Consider the following 14,967-nt stretch of genomic DNA (forward strand, 5'->3'; position numbering starts at 1 on the left):
AATAATTAATTTCAATGTCCCCTATTAAAAGCAATTCAGTTGGTTCATGAAATCGCTGGGCTGCGTGCCCAGCGATTTGTGGTGTGGGAGATTCCAGCTGTCAAAAGAAGACAAAAGACTTGCTCCTGGCCAATCCCGGGCGCTTGACTGCTGCGTAGGTGGGCGCAGGGCGTGGTTTTTGCGTAACCTATGTGCGATTCGAAATCACGCTGCAGCTGCTTTTTAGAAACCAACCAGCATTGATGAAAGGCTGAAAACTAAATCTGAGAGAATGTTGCTGACTGGCTTAAAGTTGCCTGCCATTGGACAGAGCTATGACTGACATGCAGTATCCTATAAGAAGTCTGTATAGATGTAAAACTCTGCACATCTCAGCGGTCAAATAATAACATTCACACACTTTAAACTCCCCCACACCATTAGGTGTGTGACCTCACATGACCCCACACCATTAGGTCTCTCTCACCACATGACCTCACAGAAATCCTAACCTATCAAAGCCATTTGCCACTAGCTCCTCATTTCAGAAAGCATCCTCAGCAGTCAGTCATATTTCGCACAGTGCAGGTACCTCCCTGCTCCACTGGAGGGCGCTGTAGGACTGCAGTCTGATGTAGTCAACTCAAGGGAGGACGGACTCCACTTACTGTAACTGTCAACTGAGTAGCCTTTTTGTGTGCTTGTACTTTTTTGAGTATTTTTTAGAGTCAGTAATTTTGCATATTAAGTATTATTGCATTTTAAATCACATATTTTAGGCTACAGAGAACAGATGTGTCTCTCCATCAGCAGCAGAAGGAATGTTCACTGTGAGGACATTTTAAATGAGCTGCTTTTCCAGGCTCTGTGGGACTTGGATGTGCTCTGTCTCTCCCCTATGCACTGTTTTGATAAGATAAGATGATCTGTTAGATAGATCCCTCTTTGACGCAGTTGATTGTTATCTGCATTATTCCATTCTACAGTTATGCTACAGAGTCTGTAGTACAGACAACAAGGTTTGATCTTCCACATTCAGTTGGCAGGGTGGTGCTGTAAGCGGGCAAATTAAATTAGTGTTACTTTGTGATGTCACAAAATCACAGAAGTCAAAACGGCTCTTTTGGAGGCACTTTTTCCTTACATGGCTGGTGTGGCTCTTTATCTGGGGACCATGTGTTTATCTGGGGACCATATGATGTGTTTTGAGACTTCCATTGATGTTCATATAGCACGCCCAAGTCCTTTATAGTATATCTTTTTTACACAAGATGGGACCTTTAAGTTAAATATCAGCAAAGTAACAGTAACTTATACTCCAATAATAACAATTATATATATATATATATACACTGTATATATATATATAAATATAAATTGATTTGATTATTGTTTTTGTTATATTTTATTCCCACTGATTTGTTCTAATCTGGGGAATTTAAATGAAAATCTATCAATCCAGCTATAGAATGTTATTTTTTCTATTTAGCTTTATGTTTTCATCTAGTTCTCTATCGCCCTCTTAATGGTAATTTCATCTTATTTCCAAGATGCCATGATGACTCTGAAACCTGCATTCTCACGGTCAGTTGGTGCAATAGCATCAGTCTGGGAATGGCCTCATATTGCTGCAGGCATGTGAAGTGGCTCTGGACATGAACAGAAGCTCAAGTATTTGATCTGCATTCTTCTCCTGTGATGCTCGACTCCAAGGCTGAATTCTGCGCTCTGAACTCAACTTCACATTCTTCACACACTCATGATTTGTGTCCCGACTTCAAAAAATAAAACGGCAGCAAGATCACAGTTTTGAAAGTGAGATTTTTTTATTTTCTTGGTTGATGTGATATTTTAAACCTTCCATTATCATAAATAATAAACCAGTGCAACCAACTTAAACAAAATATATAACTCAAGCAAGATACACTCCTTTCAATACTAGAAAATAAATACATCTATAAATTTCACAAAATAAATGTTCTCGTATTTTTAAACAACTCCAACTTTACATGGGGTGGATAAAAAAAAAAAAGGTCACTCACTGTCACTCCAAAATAAAATCATCAATATTTGACAAATTTCATCCCCACTCCTCCAAAATGGTTGCAGCCTTGGTCAAACCAACCAACCACAGTAAACCGTATTTTAAATGAAAACTCTCCATTTTATCCATGGATATTTTAAATCACAATGTATATATTTTACTTATAACTTCACTTCTTGAGGTAGAACAGGAAATAAGTGAAACCTCCCCTGAAATCCTGAAAAATCACATCTGCAGCAACTGATTAAAAGAAAAAGTGGCAATTTGTGCAGTTTCTTGCTGCACTGTTTGAGGACTGCTTCCTAAACAATATTTTGTGCCAACTGGCCAATACATCTAGCTGCATGTTGGCAAAAAACCTTATTCAAATCAAACTTTCTGAGATTGTAGATCTTGTGGGAACTGTACAGTTGTGTACAGTTATGTAACTGAAACCTCCAATGAAAACCAAAATCTCAACTACAACTCAGTTTCAAACAAACTGGAATCCTGAAAAATCACATGTGCAGAAAAAAATCAGCCGCATCAGCACTGTAAACAATATACCGGTATATATTTTGTGCCAACTGGCCAATAAATCTAGCTGCATGCTGGCAAAAATCTTTAATTTTATTTAAACTAAACACTGGTAGTTAATCTTTACCCCCACAGTTGTTTGGATTTATTTTCAGTGCTGAAAAAATAATTTTGGGGGTACCTCTCTGCTCTAGTCCCTCTCTCTTGTTGCTCAGTTTCTGAACCTATAGGAGATGGGCAGCAGCTTGTGGGTCTTCTTCATGCTCTGGACCTTGGCGTGCGTGGGCTCGTCCATGGTCCTGTAGCAGCGCCGGGCGTAGTCCAGCAGCTTCTCTTTGGAGGCCTCGAACTCACCCACCTCAGCCACCTGCAACACAGCAGAGGGCTTTATGATCCACCATCTTCCTCAGCCTTCAACCTCCTAAGCAAATATATCAATATTATATCGATATATTGCTAAAAAATACAAATGTAAATTATTTTTATAAGTGTTAGGCGAGCTGTGAGACTAGGGCTGGGTATTGGCAAGGATCTCACGATACGATACGCATCACGATACATGGGTCGCGATACGATTGTATCACGATACATTGCGATACATTACATATTGCGATATATTGCAATACTCTACACAATTTACTCAAAATTAAATAATAGAGCTAAAGATACAACACACTGTGTTACCACCCAGGTAGTGTAATAATATGTACATCACTTTATACTGATAACTTAGTGGACAAATTTAGCCAAAACTACTGAGTGTTGAGTGTGTTACTGAACGCACTGACATAAAAGTATTCTTATTGTGTCACTGACCACACGGCTGTGCAAAAACATCGATATGGGAAATATCGATACAGTATCGATTAGGGGTGGGAATCACCAGATGCAGATGCCCGGTGGCCTGGCATGGCATGGCCTGCAAAAGATTTTTATTTTTTATTTTTAATACTTGGCGTACTTGGCGTCCAAATATCGATACAATATCGTCAGGCAAAATATCGCGATATATTGCCGTTAGGGTTGTGCGATATATCCATCGTGATTGTTTCACAGTCAAACATCGTGATTAACGATGGCATCGTCATTTATGCCATCCGCTGCTGCAATGCACGTTAAAAGCAGGACAGCTGAGCTCTTCATGAGACCGACAGGCAGGCTACTAACGCTACTGCACAGAGCCAGGCGACTCAAGCAGTACTGCTGTAACAGCTAGCAGTAGCCTAGCTGCTGCTGCTGCTGTATTTCTCTCTCAACCCTCTCCAGTCTCCTCAACTCTCTCTTATTAGGTTCAAAAGCCCACGCGAATCTACCGTTATATCCGCCAGTAATTCTGTCAGTTTTCTGCCAGCTAGTTAAATTCAACACACACACGTTGTTGGTCAGGATCTGTAATGTTAACGTTAGCCTATTTGTTTTGCGGCGCCGTTCAATATTGCTAGTGCTGTATCAACTTCAACTTTGACTTTGGAAACAGGCGAGTTAAATTCACATTTGAAGACTTGTACTCACTTTGGGTTGAAAACAGGAAAGAACGTGAAGTTGCTTCTTTGTCTTAAAAGTGTTCACAACAAAAGAACTGACTTCTCATGCGCGGGGGACGCCTCGGCGACATTAAACAAGCGCACCCAGTGCAGAGAAGCACTAGAGCGGAGGAGGGGGAGGGGAGGCTTCTCTGAGTCTGAACTGGGTGCGCTCGTTTAATGCCGCCGGCGCGTCCCCCACGCGTCACGGTAAGTGGACTTGGTATTTTTTATTATTAAAACGGCACAAATTTATTTCGAACAGATAATTAATCACGATGATCCGATGTAGAAGGCTCAGAGGTCGATGGGGGGTCGGCCAATCACGATGGTCGATGCCATCGTCCATCGTGCCAACACTAATTGCCGTATCGATTTTATTGCACAGCCCTATGTGAGTCTGCAAGGTTTGAAGATGGGAACTGTTGCAGAGGGTTCTCGTGAGATCAATCTATGAACAACTACAGAGGACTTGCAGAGCACACCCTTATAGGTCCCGAATATGACATCACACTGCGTTGTGACATCATCAGTGATGACATGATCATGAATTATGACCTCACTGTCGACATCCCAATGATGACATCCTAACAGCGTCCAGTGACGTAGTCAGATAGTGATGTAGTCATGACATCATCTAACAGTTCGTATTCATGGGGAGATGTAGGTATGACATCTAACAAGAAGTCCCTGCACTTCCTGGTTCCTATGTGTAAAAGACTAGGGGATTATTGTATGGGAATTTCGGTTAAATGCATGAAATGAGGTCTGTGGTAAACAGCGAAATTTGTCTTCTACAAGATACTCTTCATAATTGAGGACCACTTTTATGATTTTTTTTCCAGATTCTTCTCCCCAGTTGTACTTGGCCAATCCCCCCTGCTGTCTGCTGATCTGGGCAGAAGTTTCCACCGATACATGTGTGTACATCTGACAGTGAGGAGATACATGTGTGTACATCTGACAGTGAGGAGTTCCACCGGCAGGATGTAGCGAGTGGGAGGATCACGCTCTTTGCCCCAGTTCCCCTCACCCCCGAACAGGTGCCCCGATCGACCAGAGGAGGCGCTAGTGCAGCAACCAGGACTCATACCCCACTGGCTTCCCACCCACGGACACGGCCAATTGTGTCTGTAGGAATATCTGACCAAGCCGGAAGTACCGCTGCTGGGGATCGAACCTGAGTCTCCCTCGGTGGTAGGCAGGTGCTTTTAACCTCTACACTACCCAGACCATGACACTACCCATGAAGCGTTTTCTGAAAATCGCCAACAAAAAAAAAAAAAAAAAAAAAAAAAAGGCATTTACGCTTTGAAAATCATAAAAGTGGTCATCATTTGTGAAGATGATCTTGCTGAACACGAAGTTTGCTGTTTAATCAACTTTTGTTCACCTCAGAACTTATTTCATGCATTTAACCGAAATCCCCATCCAAAAATCCCATTGACTTTTACACGTAGGAACCAGGAAGTGCTAACATCCAGGTCTTCCAGACTCATTACCGTGGTACTCTATAAGCTAGACTAGGGCCCTGATTCCAACACAACAATCCAGACCTTGTCGGGAGCCACCAGCAGTAGCTCGGCGATGGGCGAGGTGGAGGCCATGGTGTTGCGGTCGACTCCGTGGATCTGGAAGGCTCTGGACATGCTCCTCACACGCTGGTAGGTGGACAGGATCTTCTTGTAGCGGATCAGCACACCGTCTGGGTCTTTCACTGGAGAGGAGAGAGGGGAGAACATCTGCTCAATGTTCAAAACAACAACGCTTGAAAATCCTTCAACTGAAATGCAACAACTCCAGAAATGTTCTGAGTAATGTTACATGAAGTTAACTATTTTAGATTTTTTTTATGAGCATTTTGCTACCTTAATATTGTAAAGCCTAATGTAGGCATGAGTCCAGTGGAACCTGGGTGTGGTTGTGCCTGCTCACCTCTCTGCCTCTCTCTGCCATGTGTGATCCTGAAGATCCTCCTCATCACCCTGGGTTCTCCGCCTGCTCGGCCTCCTCGGACCTTCTTCCTCTTGGAGCCTTTCTCCTCAGATGAGTCCTCCTCCTCTTCCTCCTCCTCAATGTACTCATCATCCGTGTAGAACTTATCCTCTTCCAGGTGGAACTCCTGTTTGACTGCAGCCAGGGGGCAAAACAGACACAAATACAAAGTCAGTGTTGAAATGTAGAAAACACAATTGATTCCATCATGTAAGGCTGGCATTACACGGTGAAACTTTCACACAACTAGTTGCAGGCTGCAAGTTGCATGAAACCTAAGGGTGTATTCACACCTGTAGGTCGTTTGCTTTGTTCCGATTCAGGTACTTAATTGATACAATTGTTGCATTTGTGCCTTGGTTCGTTTGTGTTCACACAGCCACAAATGAAACGGTCCAAATAGTATTGTAAAACTTCCTGGATTGGCCAGCAGACACGCTGATAGGCTAATAGCCTCTCGGGATGGACAAAATAATTCCCAGAGATTTTCCTATATGATTATAAAAATGCGTTTTGTTAGACCTACATTTTAGGCTATGTCGGGCGTCCGCCGTGCGAGGAGAGAGAGAGAGAGAGAGAGAAAGAAAGAAAGAGGGAGGGATCGGGAGAGAGGGAGAAAGTTCTTTATTTATTTATTAATGTATGCTATGTAGGCTATGTAAGCCTATGTATTTATTTAGCCTATTTAGGCTATTGGGAATTTGGAGATAGAAGATCAAAGACCCTCGCAAATTCTGCTATTAGGCTATCACGGAGATGAGGATTAGCCGAGACATAGGCTATATGAACACCTGTCCTGTCAGGAATAAAATATTAATAAATAATTTAATAATAACGGACATTTCGAGGAAGACATGCAATCAGTCTGATTGTCTGATTGAACCAGACAATCTTATCACAAAGAAGGCTGGCTCTGATTACCACGATTTGTTTTCATTTATTGAATGGAGACCAGAGAGAGCGAGAGAGAGGGAGAGAGAGGGCGCGTACACAATTTACAGGCAAAATCCGTAGAGATTCAACACATTAACGTTGCTTCCCATGGTCCGAGGTAAGTTGATTGAGTTCAAACTGCTGATTTGATGATCCAAAAATCCCCCAAAGTTTATCGATGCAAGTCACAAGTCGCAAAAACAGGATCTGAAAGATGTTGTTTTTAAACGATAAAAATGTTCGTTCTTCAGGCCATTACGCACAGCGCAGCTGACTACGGCAGCTGGTTTATCCAAAAATGCGCACCGTTTACTGCTGTTGTGGCGGATCGAGGTCGGCTCACGTTCTCACCACAAACGAACCGCACCAGAGTTCGTTTGGAAGCGGACCGAGACCACCCTTTCTTGGCGATCTCGGTCCGCTTGTTTTGTCCCGCATCCGAGTGCGATTGCTGTGTTCACACTCCCCCAAACGAACCGCACCAAGGGGGAAAATGCTCTCCATTTCGGAACTGCTCCAAACGAGATAGGTGTGAATACACCCTAATTTCATGCAACTTCACAGTTACACAAAGCCATTCAAAAAGAATCAAGTCTCATGTAATCTCTCGAGACAGACTTTCGACTTGCATCGAAAATCTGTCGGCAAGCTCTGTGAAAAGGTGTGCAACATGCGCTCGCAGGGTGCAGGCTCGCAGGGTGCAGGCTCGCAGGGTGCAGGCTCGCATGCTGCGCTTTACCAGATCAAAATGGAGTGGAGGTGACCGGTGTGTAGTCAAAACTTACCATTTTCAGCGTGTAGCTTGCTACTATATCAAGATATTACGACATCCAAAATCTAAGACGATATCTCGTCTCATATCCCAATATTGATATAATATTGATATATTGCCCAATCCTACTTTAGAGTCAAAGATAATATCGTCGCTGTCGTTCCAGGACCTCGAATCTCCAAAACAGCAACTTTTCAGGAAGTTAAAAAAACCTGTTTGCTCTTAAAATACTGAACCAAACGTCATCAAAGTTGGCACATGTCTTAATTATAGTTAGTTTCCCGCTGAATGTGTCATTACTTTATTAATATCTTACCTGGATAAGCTCAAATTATGTTGTTTATATTATCAGTCCGACTTGGAAGCACTCTCTCCCGGCCAGTCAGGCGGGAGAGAGTGGTATGCTCATGCACGAGCCCCAAGCTCCGGGCCATGGGGGCGCGCGCAGCAGCAGCAGCAGTGACCCTCGCCTCTCATGGCCGAGGCGGGGGCTTTGGCATTGGGATGAGAACAGTCTGACATAACGTAGCGTTAACGTTACTTTATTCTCGTCAGAAAACACTCCGATATGCATGTTAACACATTGACTGCCAGCCGTTTTTTTTTGCTGTAGGTAGCTTCTGCCAAGCCGTTTTTTGAGGATTCTGGCTCATTTTAGAAGAGCCGAGGATTCGTTTCAACTTGGACTTTGTGAACATACAATATCTCAAAAGTACTAATAGAATGTGTACTTTCTCTGTCTAAAAGAGTTAGTTTGTAGAGTTAGTAGTTATGTAAGCATTAGCAGTTGAATACAGCATGGTTTTAGCGTCAGAAAAAATATTCAGAGATAAACGGCTTTTTGTGAAATTGGATAGAACAGTCACTTTAACCATTCATTTTTGGCTCTCTCTCTCTCTCTCCCTCCCCCTCTCGCTCTCTCTCTCTCTCCCTCCCTCTCGCTCTCCCTCCCTCTCTCTCTCTCTCTCTCTCCCTCCCTCTCGCTCTCCCTCCCTCTCTCTCTCTCTCCCTCCCTCTCGGGAGGGAGACGCACTAGGTTTAATCCTAGTGAGAGGGGGAGAGGGAGAGAGAGAGAGAGAGAGAGGGAGGGAGGGAGAGAGAGAGAGGGAGAGAGAGAGAGAGAGAGGGAGAGAGCGAGAGGGAGAGTTGCTTTAACTCCTCCCTCCGTGGGCGTTCTTCTTGGCTGCAGCGCCGTGTAACAAGCACTTTCCTACCTGTGCAAATTCACTTTCTCATACTCTCGACCTCTCAAATAAATTTCTGAATAGAAATTAAATTACTCTAAATTAGAGCGAAAAAGAAACAAAAAAGAATGGGTTGAAAATCCCATTCTAAAAGCCTTTTATGGCTGTTTCCAATTTGGTGCTATTTTGCAAGGCAAAATCGCCTGCTGCACCACAAGCTTGTCACCAGTCTGACTGCCCCGCTGCCGCTGTGCCTGGCTGTGCCTGTTTGCGTGGCCGCTCCCCGAGGAAGCCCGGCTAGACTCGCCCGCCTCCCGGAGCCCTGGCCGAGAGCTCCGATGAAGCCCCTGCGACTCTGGTCATATTTACGCTGCGTGCCTCAAAGTGTGCTCCATCCGCAATCCACGATGCAAGTTTGCAATCCCGCACCGCCAGCAATCAACGCGAAAACGAAAGCGCCTCCGCCAATCCATTTTCATGAGAATGGAAATGGATCACACTGCTTTTTGCTTGCCTTCCTACTTCCTTGTCGCCACTTAGTGGGTCGGTGGAATGGGTTGTACACGTTGTACACGTCCAATACTTATATAAGATATGTAAAAGGGTTAGATGCACAACCCCCCGTTAAAAAAAAAAAATTGATGCCAAAAACGTGTTTACACGTTGTTGGCAGTCAACAGCTGGATTCTGAAAACGTGTTTACACGTTGTTGGCAGTGAATGTGTTAAAACAAGTTTGCAGCCTAGGAATAACTGGAAAACATTTTATTGATATATTAACGTCAGAGGAAGCCAGGATTAGTCAAAACGATATGAGAAATACACAGCACGTCTGCGTGTGACTTTTCCGGGTTTATTGTCCTGCGTGGGGGGGTACAGACAGAGGTAGGGGATGAATTTCGAGGTTTGACTGACAGATTGAGGGCGAATGGCATTACGAGATTTACTCACAAGGTCGTTTTAATGCTTTTCGATTGGTTGCATTTGGTAAAACCCACACAGAGACGTGAAGGGTGACCAATGGCACTGATTTATGACAAAAAGTAAAAAAGTGAAAAAAGGGACATTCGAGGTCCTGGAACGACAGCGACGATATAAAACATCTCGTAATGATGGGTTGTGTGTGTGTGTGTGTGTGTGTGTGTGTCTTTGTCAGTCACCAGGGATGGCAGTAGTGCGGCGGGGGCGTGGCCCAGGCTGGCCCTGCAGCCGTTTGAGCGTCATGCCAGACCTGGTGGTCATGGGGGAGGAAGGGGAGGGGGAGCTGGACGGGGGCAGCTTCACCGCTCGCTGGGCGTCCGAGCACCACTCTGACAGCACAGGAGAGGGGAGAAAAGCAAAGAGAACTGAACTGGATAACAGAGACAAAGTGACAATACAACTCTGCAAAAGAGGAGAATGGTATTAGTCAAACTAAATGCATAAAATAGTAGTTAAGGTTGCAATGGGCTGGGCTTCCGGGTAGTGTAGCAGTAGATTCCCTGCCTACCAACACGAGGGTCGCCCCGTGTTACCTCTGGCTTGGTCGGACGTCCATACAGGCACGATTGGCTGTGTCTGTGGGTGGGAAGCCGGATTGAGTGTCCTGGTCGCTGCACTAGCGCCTCCTCTGGTCGGTCGGGGCGCCTGGTCGGGGGGGAATGGAACTGGTGGGAATAGCGTGATCCTCCCACGTGCTACGTCCTGCTGGTGAAGCTCCCCGCTGTCAGGTGAAAAGAAGCGGCTGGCAACTGCATGTGTGTGTGTCATGGTGTAGGTCTAATGATGACCCCCCCTAATGCATGTGTGTGTGTCATGGTGTAGGTCTAATGATGACCCCCCCTAATCTCTGAGGCCACTGAAAATTGTATTTATTCCTGCTACATTATGATTTTTTTTTCAAACACATGAAACATAGACATGACTATTGTAACTATTTGAATTTTTGTGTAAAAACAGTAAAAACTGTATAACGGGTAATATAGTAATTTAACTTAATCCATCATGTTAGTAATCTATACTCCTCCATATTTCCTACCAAATCTCAACTATCACCAGCAGATGTTTATATAACCCTACATTCTGTTATTGCTTTATTGTTTGCATCATCTTTTTATTTCTACAGTTTTATTGATAAGATTATTTTATATTTGGTCTTTTGTCCCTGCTGAATGCCATCATTTTCCAATTTACCAACCCAATTACCAGCACAGGGATTGATTCCAATCTAATCATATCTTGTATAGAGGCAAAGTGACCGCCTACTTCCTGCTTCAGCACTGTACCAGAGATTTTCATCCGCCATTTATTTTCCCATACACATTTTGTAAAATGCTTATAAAAAGAGTTTTACTGGTTCAAACCAAACGCTACAGATATATTTAGAAACAGGAGAGATCGCATAACATTTCACTGGGACCAAAACGTAAAAAGATGCAGGTTTAAAAAAAGAAATTTTTTCAATGTTTTTTTTTGTTTTGGCCGGAGTGAAATGTTCTATGGTCTCTCCCGATTATAGCGTTAGCTGAACCGTTTGGTTCAACGAAGTACAACTATTTTATAAGCATTTTACGAAATGTCTATGGGAAAATGAATGGCGGATGAAAATCTCTGGTACAGTGCTGAAGCAGGAAGTGACGTTCCACTTTGCCTCTCTATTATGGTTCTATTGCTCTTTCTGGTGTTTCTGGTGTCAGTGCAGTGTGGGTGAGTGACGCGTGTCCGTGGGCCTCCTCACCCTCCTGGCTCCTCATGCTGACGATGAAGCGGTCCAGCTGGCAGCGCAGGAAGTTGCGCTCCTCCTCCAGCTCCTCGATGCGCTTCTGCAGCCAGGCGTTCTTCTCCAGAGCCACGTACAGGTGAGCCCGCAGGTTAGAGACCAGGATGAACGGGCTGTACTGAGAGGGAGGCTCTGGGGGGAGCAGAGAGGAGAGGTAACATTGTGGACAGAAGAGGTATACAAAGTGGGAGGCAGGCCTCCCCAGGGGGGGGGGGGGGCTCCAAACAGTTTCAGGGGAGGCTCAGTGAATGGAAGTGAAAAAATATTACATTAGTTATCAAAAGGAGATTGCATTGCCTGTAACATACCGTAACTTAGCTCTGATGCTCAGCTCCTATGCTCACTAGCCTAGCCGTTGTTTACATTGAGGACACATGCGTCTCACACTAGAGGCGTCATCTACCTGTGTCTGCAGTATGGCTGAATGTTGAGTCCTGGGCTACAGCCTTGTTGTGCCCCCTCAGAGTTTTGGCTTGCATGACGCCCCTGTATAGAATAACCTAATTCTAAGTCTGACTCCCAGACTCAGAAACAAATAAATGCCTTCAGACAGACCTTTTTATGTACTTGATGTAGTCTGACGTCAAACAGCAATATCAGGCTAACATGGCTAAATGATGAGTGCCTACGGGGTCAAATAAGATAATCACGATCCCATGGGCATCTAGGAATTGAAGGAAACTAAGCAAACTGCGGTGATGGGGGGGTGGGGGGTTGGGGTCCAGGCTTCATCCGAGGGTCGGGGGGGAGGCCCGTGGTGTCAGCCTTTGAAAACCCCCGGTGTAGACAGGCTAGAATCTGCCTACTTGTAAAAGTACTTGTTAATATTTACTAGTCACCATTCTTAACTCTCAAATCACTAAATGATAACAATTAAGTAAAACCTTCTTTTTTTTTCTTCTTCTTCTCGTAGGGCACTGAAAATGTCCTGTTCTTGAGTTGAATGGTATGAACTCCAGCTTCAGGGGTCCCCAACCTTTATTTTTAGAGTGAGAGCTACTTACAAGAAAAGTCTAAAGTCTTGACTTGAGATCTTGTGTTTGCATCTCAGACTGAAAGTGATGAGATTTGTTCCAGCAGACTGAATTTAAATTGTTTTCTGAATTTGTCTGGAATGATTGAATTTATTGAAGTTGAAGCTGATTATAGAAATCACACTTATGAATATGATGCTCTTTATCAAGTGTTGATCCCCTTAAAACCATTATTGCGTTGAAAAGTCCTCAATATTTAGTTTTCTTCAAGATATGAAATTGATACTGGACTCTATCTTGGTTTGTTCTGATTTGACTTGTTCTACATTTAGACTTGGGATTCGAGTGAAGTGGACCTGGTCACACCTCCTCTGTTACTGCTACATAACAGGGCTGCGGTCGGTGTGTAGACGTGTCGTACCGTCGTGGGTCATGTGGTAGGCAGCAGGCGGCCGCTCCGCGCTCTCCTCCAGAGGAAAGGACACCTCATACGCATCCAGATACAAGCCACCACCCCCACCTGCTGCTGCTGCTGAGTGAGACATGTAGTGCTCTGACACACACACGCACGCACGCGCACACACACACACACACACAAAATCAGATTTCACATTCAGAGAAAAGCTTCACTGGCATGAATATGATATTGAGTGTTGCCAAAGCATATTACCAACAGTACCTAGAGGAGAAAATAAGCTATGATACAGATTAATACAAACAGTTGATGATTAACACTAGAGCTGCGATAGACCCCTCTCACGGGAGCCATTTTGTGTCGAAAAGGCAGGGTAAACACATGTGCAAGCAAAACACTAATGAGGGTTTCCAACTTCTGCGTTCCGATCGGCTAGTAGTTCCCTGTGAAGTAGACTGCACAGGGTATTTATTCAGCCATATTACTTAACATGGCTGAATACCCTGTGCAGTCCACTTCGAATGGGAACTACTAGCCGATTGGAAGGCAGCCATGATTGGAATTTGGAAACCCTCATTAGTGTTTTGCTTGCACCTGTGTTTATTCTGCCTTTTCGACACAAAATGGCCCCCTGTGAAAAGGGTCTATCAATCGATAGACAATAAAGTAATCGCCAACTACATTTTATAATCGATTAATTGTTTTATAGACTAATTTTTTAAAGAAGAAAAATATATTGTTCCAGCTTTTTAAATGTGTATATTTTCTGGTTTCTTTAGTCTTCAATAACATTCATCTGATTCTCTTTTATTTGGGTTGTGGACTGTTGGGTCAGAACAAGAAGACATTGAGGCTGACATCTTGGGCTGTGGGGGGAAAGTTTTTTTTTTTTTTTTTTTTTTTTTTTTTTTTTATTGATTCATTCCAAAGCATACAGTCAACAAGCATACATTAAACATCAATACAGAGTATGCTACTTTGATAGAAACAAAATAAATAAAAAAAACAAAACAAACAAACAGGGGTATCATGTTAGAATAAACTCAGGCATTAACAAAAATATTTAAATCTTTACAAATATTCACAGTTTTTAAGGCTTTACTGTTCTTGAGATCACATAAAGTTTTAATGTAATGTCCAAATTCAACTTTGAACTGTTGGATGTGCGGTTTCTTGGTAGCCCACTTGCACTTATGTAAATAGTATTTCCCATATAAAATAAAAAGGTTCAAAATAAATAATCTTTTACAATCAATATCACTCTTTTCATAAAAAAATATAATGTCTCTTTTTTCTAAGTGAACAGTTGGACCAGTCAGCTCCTTGAAGAAACACTCTATCTCTATCCAAAATAATTTTGCACATATACAATCAAAAAATAAATGACATATGGTCTCAATTTCAAGATTACAAAACACACATATTCCATCAATATCAATCCTGAACCTTGAAAGTACCTGGCTAACAGGATAAATCAAATGTAAAATTTTAAAAGAAACTTCTCTAATCTTGTTGGTAACACAATACTTCTTATTGATATTCCAAACTGCCTTCCAATCAATATTCTCAAATCTAGAATTCCAGAAAAACTTGGCAGTAGGTGTTGTGGACTCCTGACATAATTTCCTAATGAAATTATTAGTACATTTTTTGTCTGTGAAACATATGCCATCTACCATAAGGTTACCATTAACTTGTGGATTCAAATCAAGCATCATACTTCCTTGTAGTAACCTCAAAAGACCGGCAGGTATTGCGTCAAAGACAACAGCAAACTCTTTGGGCGTAACTGGAACTCCGTATTTTCTGAGGAATTCTCCATAAGTAAATAGAAGTCCATCTTCATTTAGTAATTGTGCCACCTCTGTGGGGGGA

General features: G+C 43.1%; 1 protein-coding gene across 1 annotated transcript; it reads right to left on the bottom strand.

The window, feature by feature from the left end:
* Positions 1–2,750: 2,750 nt before the first annotated feature.
* Positions 2,751–13,222, bottom strand: LOC310784873 (coiled-coil domain-containing protein 106-like; the record flags this gene model as incomplete). Its single annotated transcript, XM_083645909.1, has 6 exons — positions 2,751–2,906; positions 5,619–5,779; positions 5,998–6,192; positions 10,106–10,255; positions 11,662–11,835; positions 13,099–13,222. 6 exons carry the CDS (start codon positions 13,220–13,222, stop codon positions 2,751–2,753), a joined length of 960 nt encoding a protein of 319 aa, XP_083502035.1.
* Positions 13,223–14,967: the final 1,745 nt, after the last annotated feature.

The sequence above is a fragment of the Poromitra crassiceps genome, assembly GCF_964638095.1.
Source record: "Poromitra crassiceps genome assembly, chromosome: 11".
Classification (NCBI taxonomy): Eukaryota; Metazoa; Chordata; class Actinopteri; order Beryciformes; family Melamphaidae; genus Poromitra; species Poromitra crassiceps.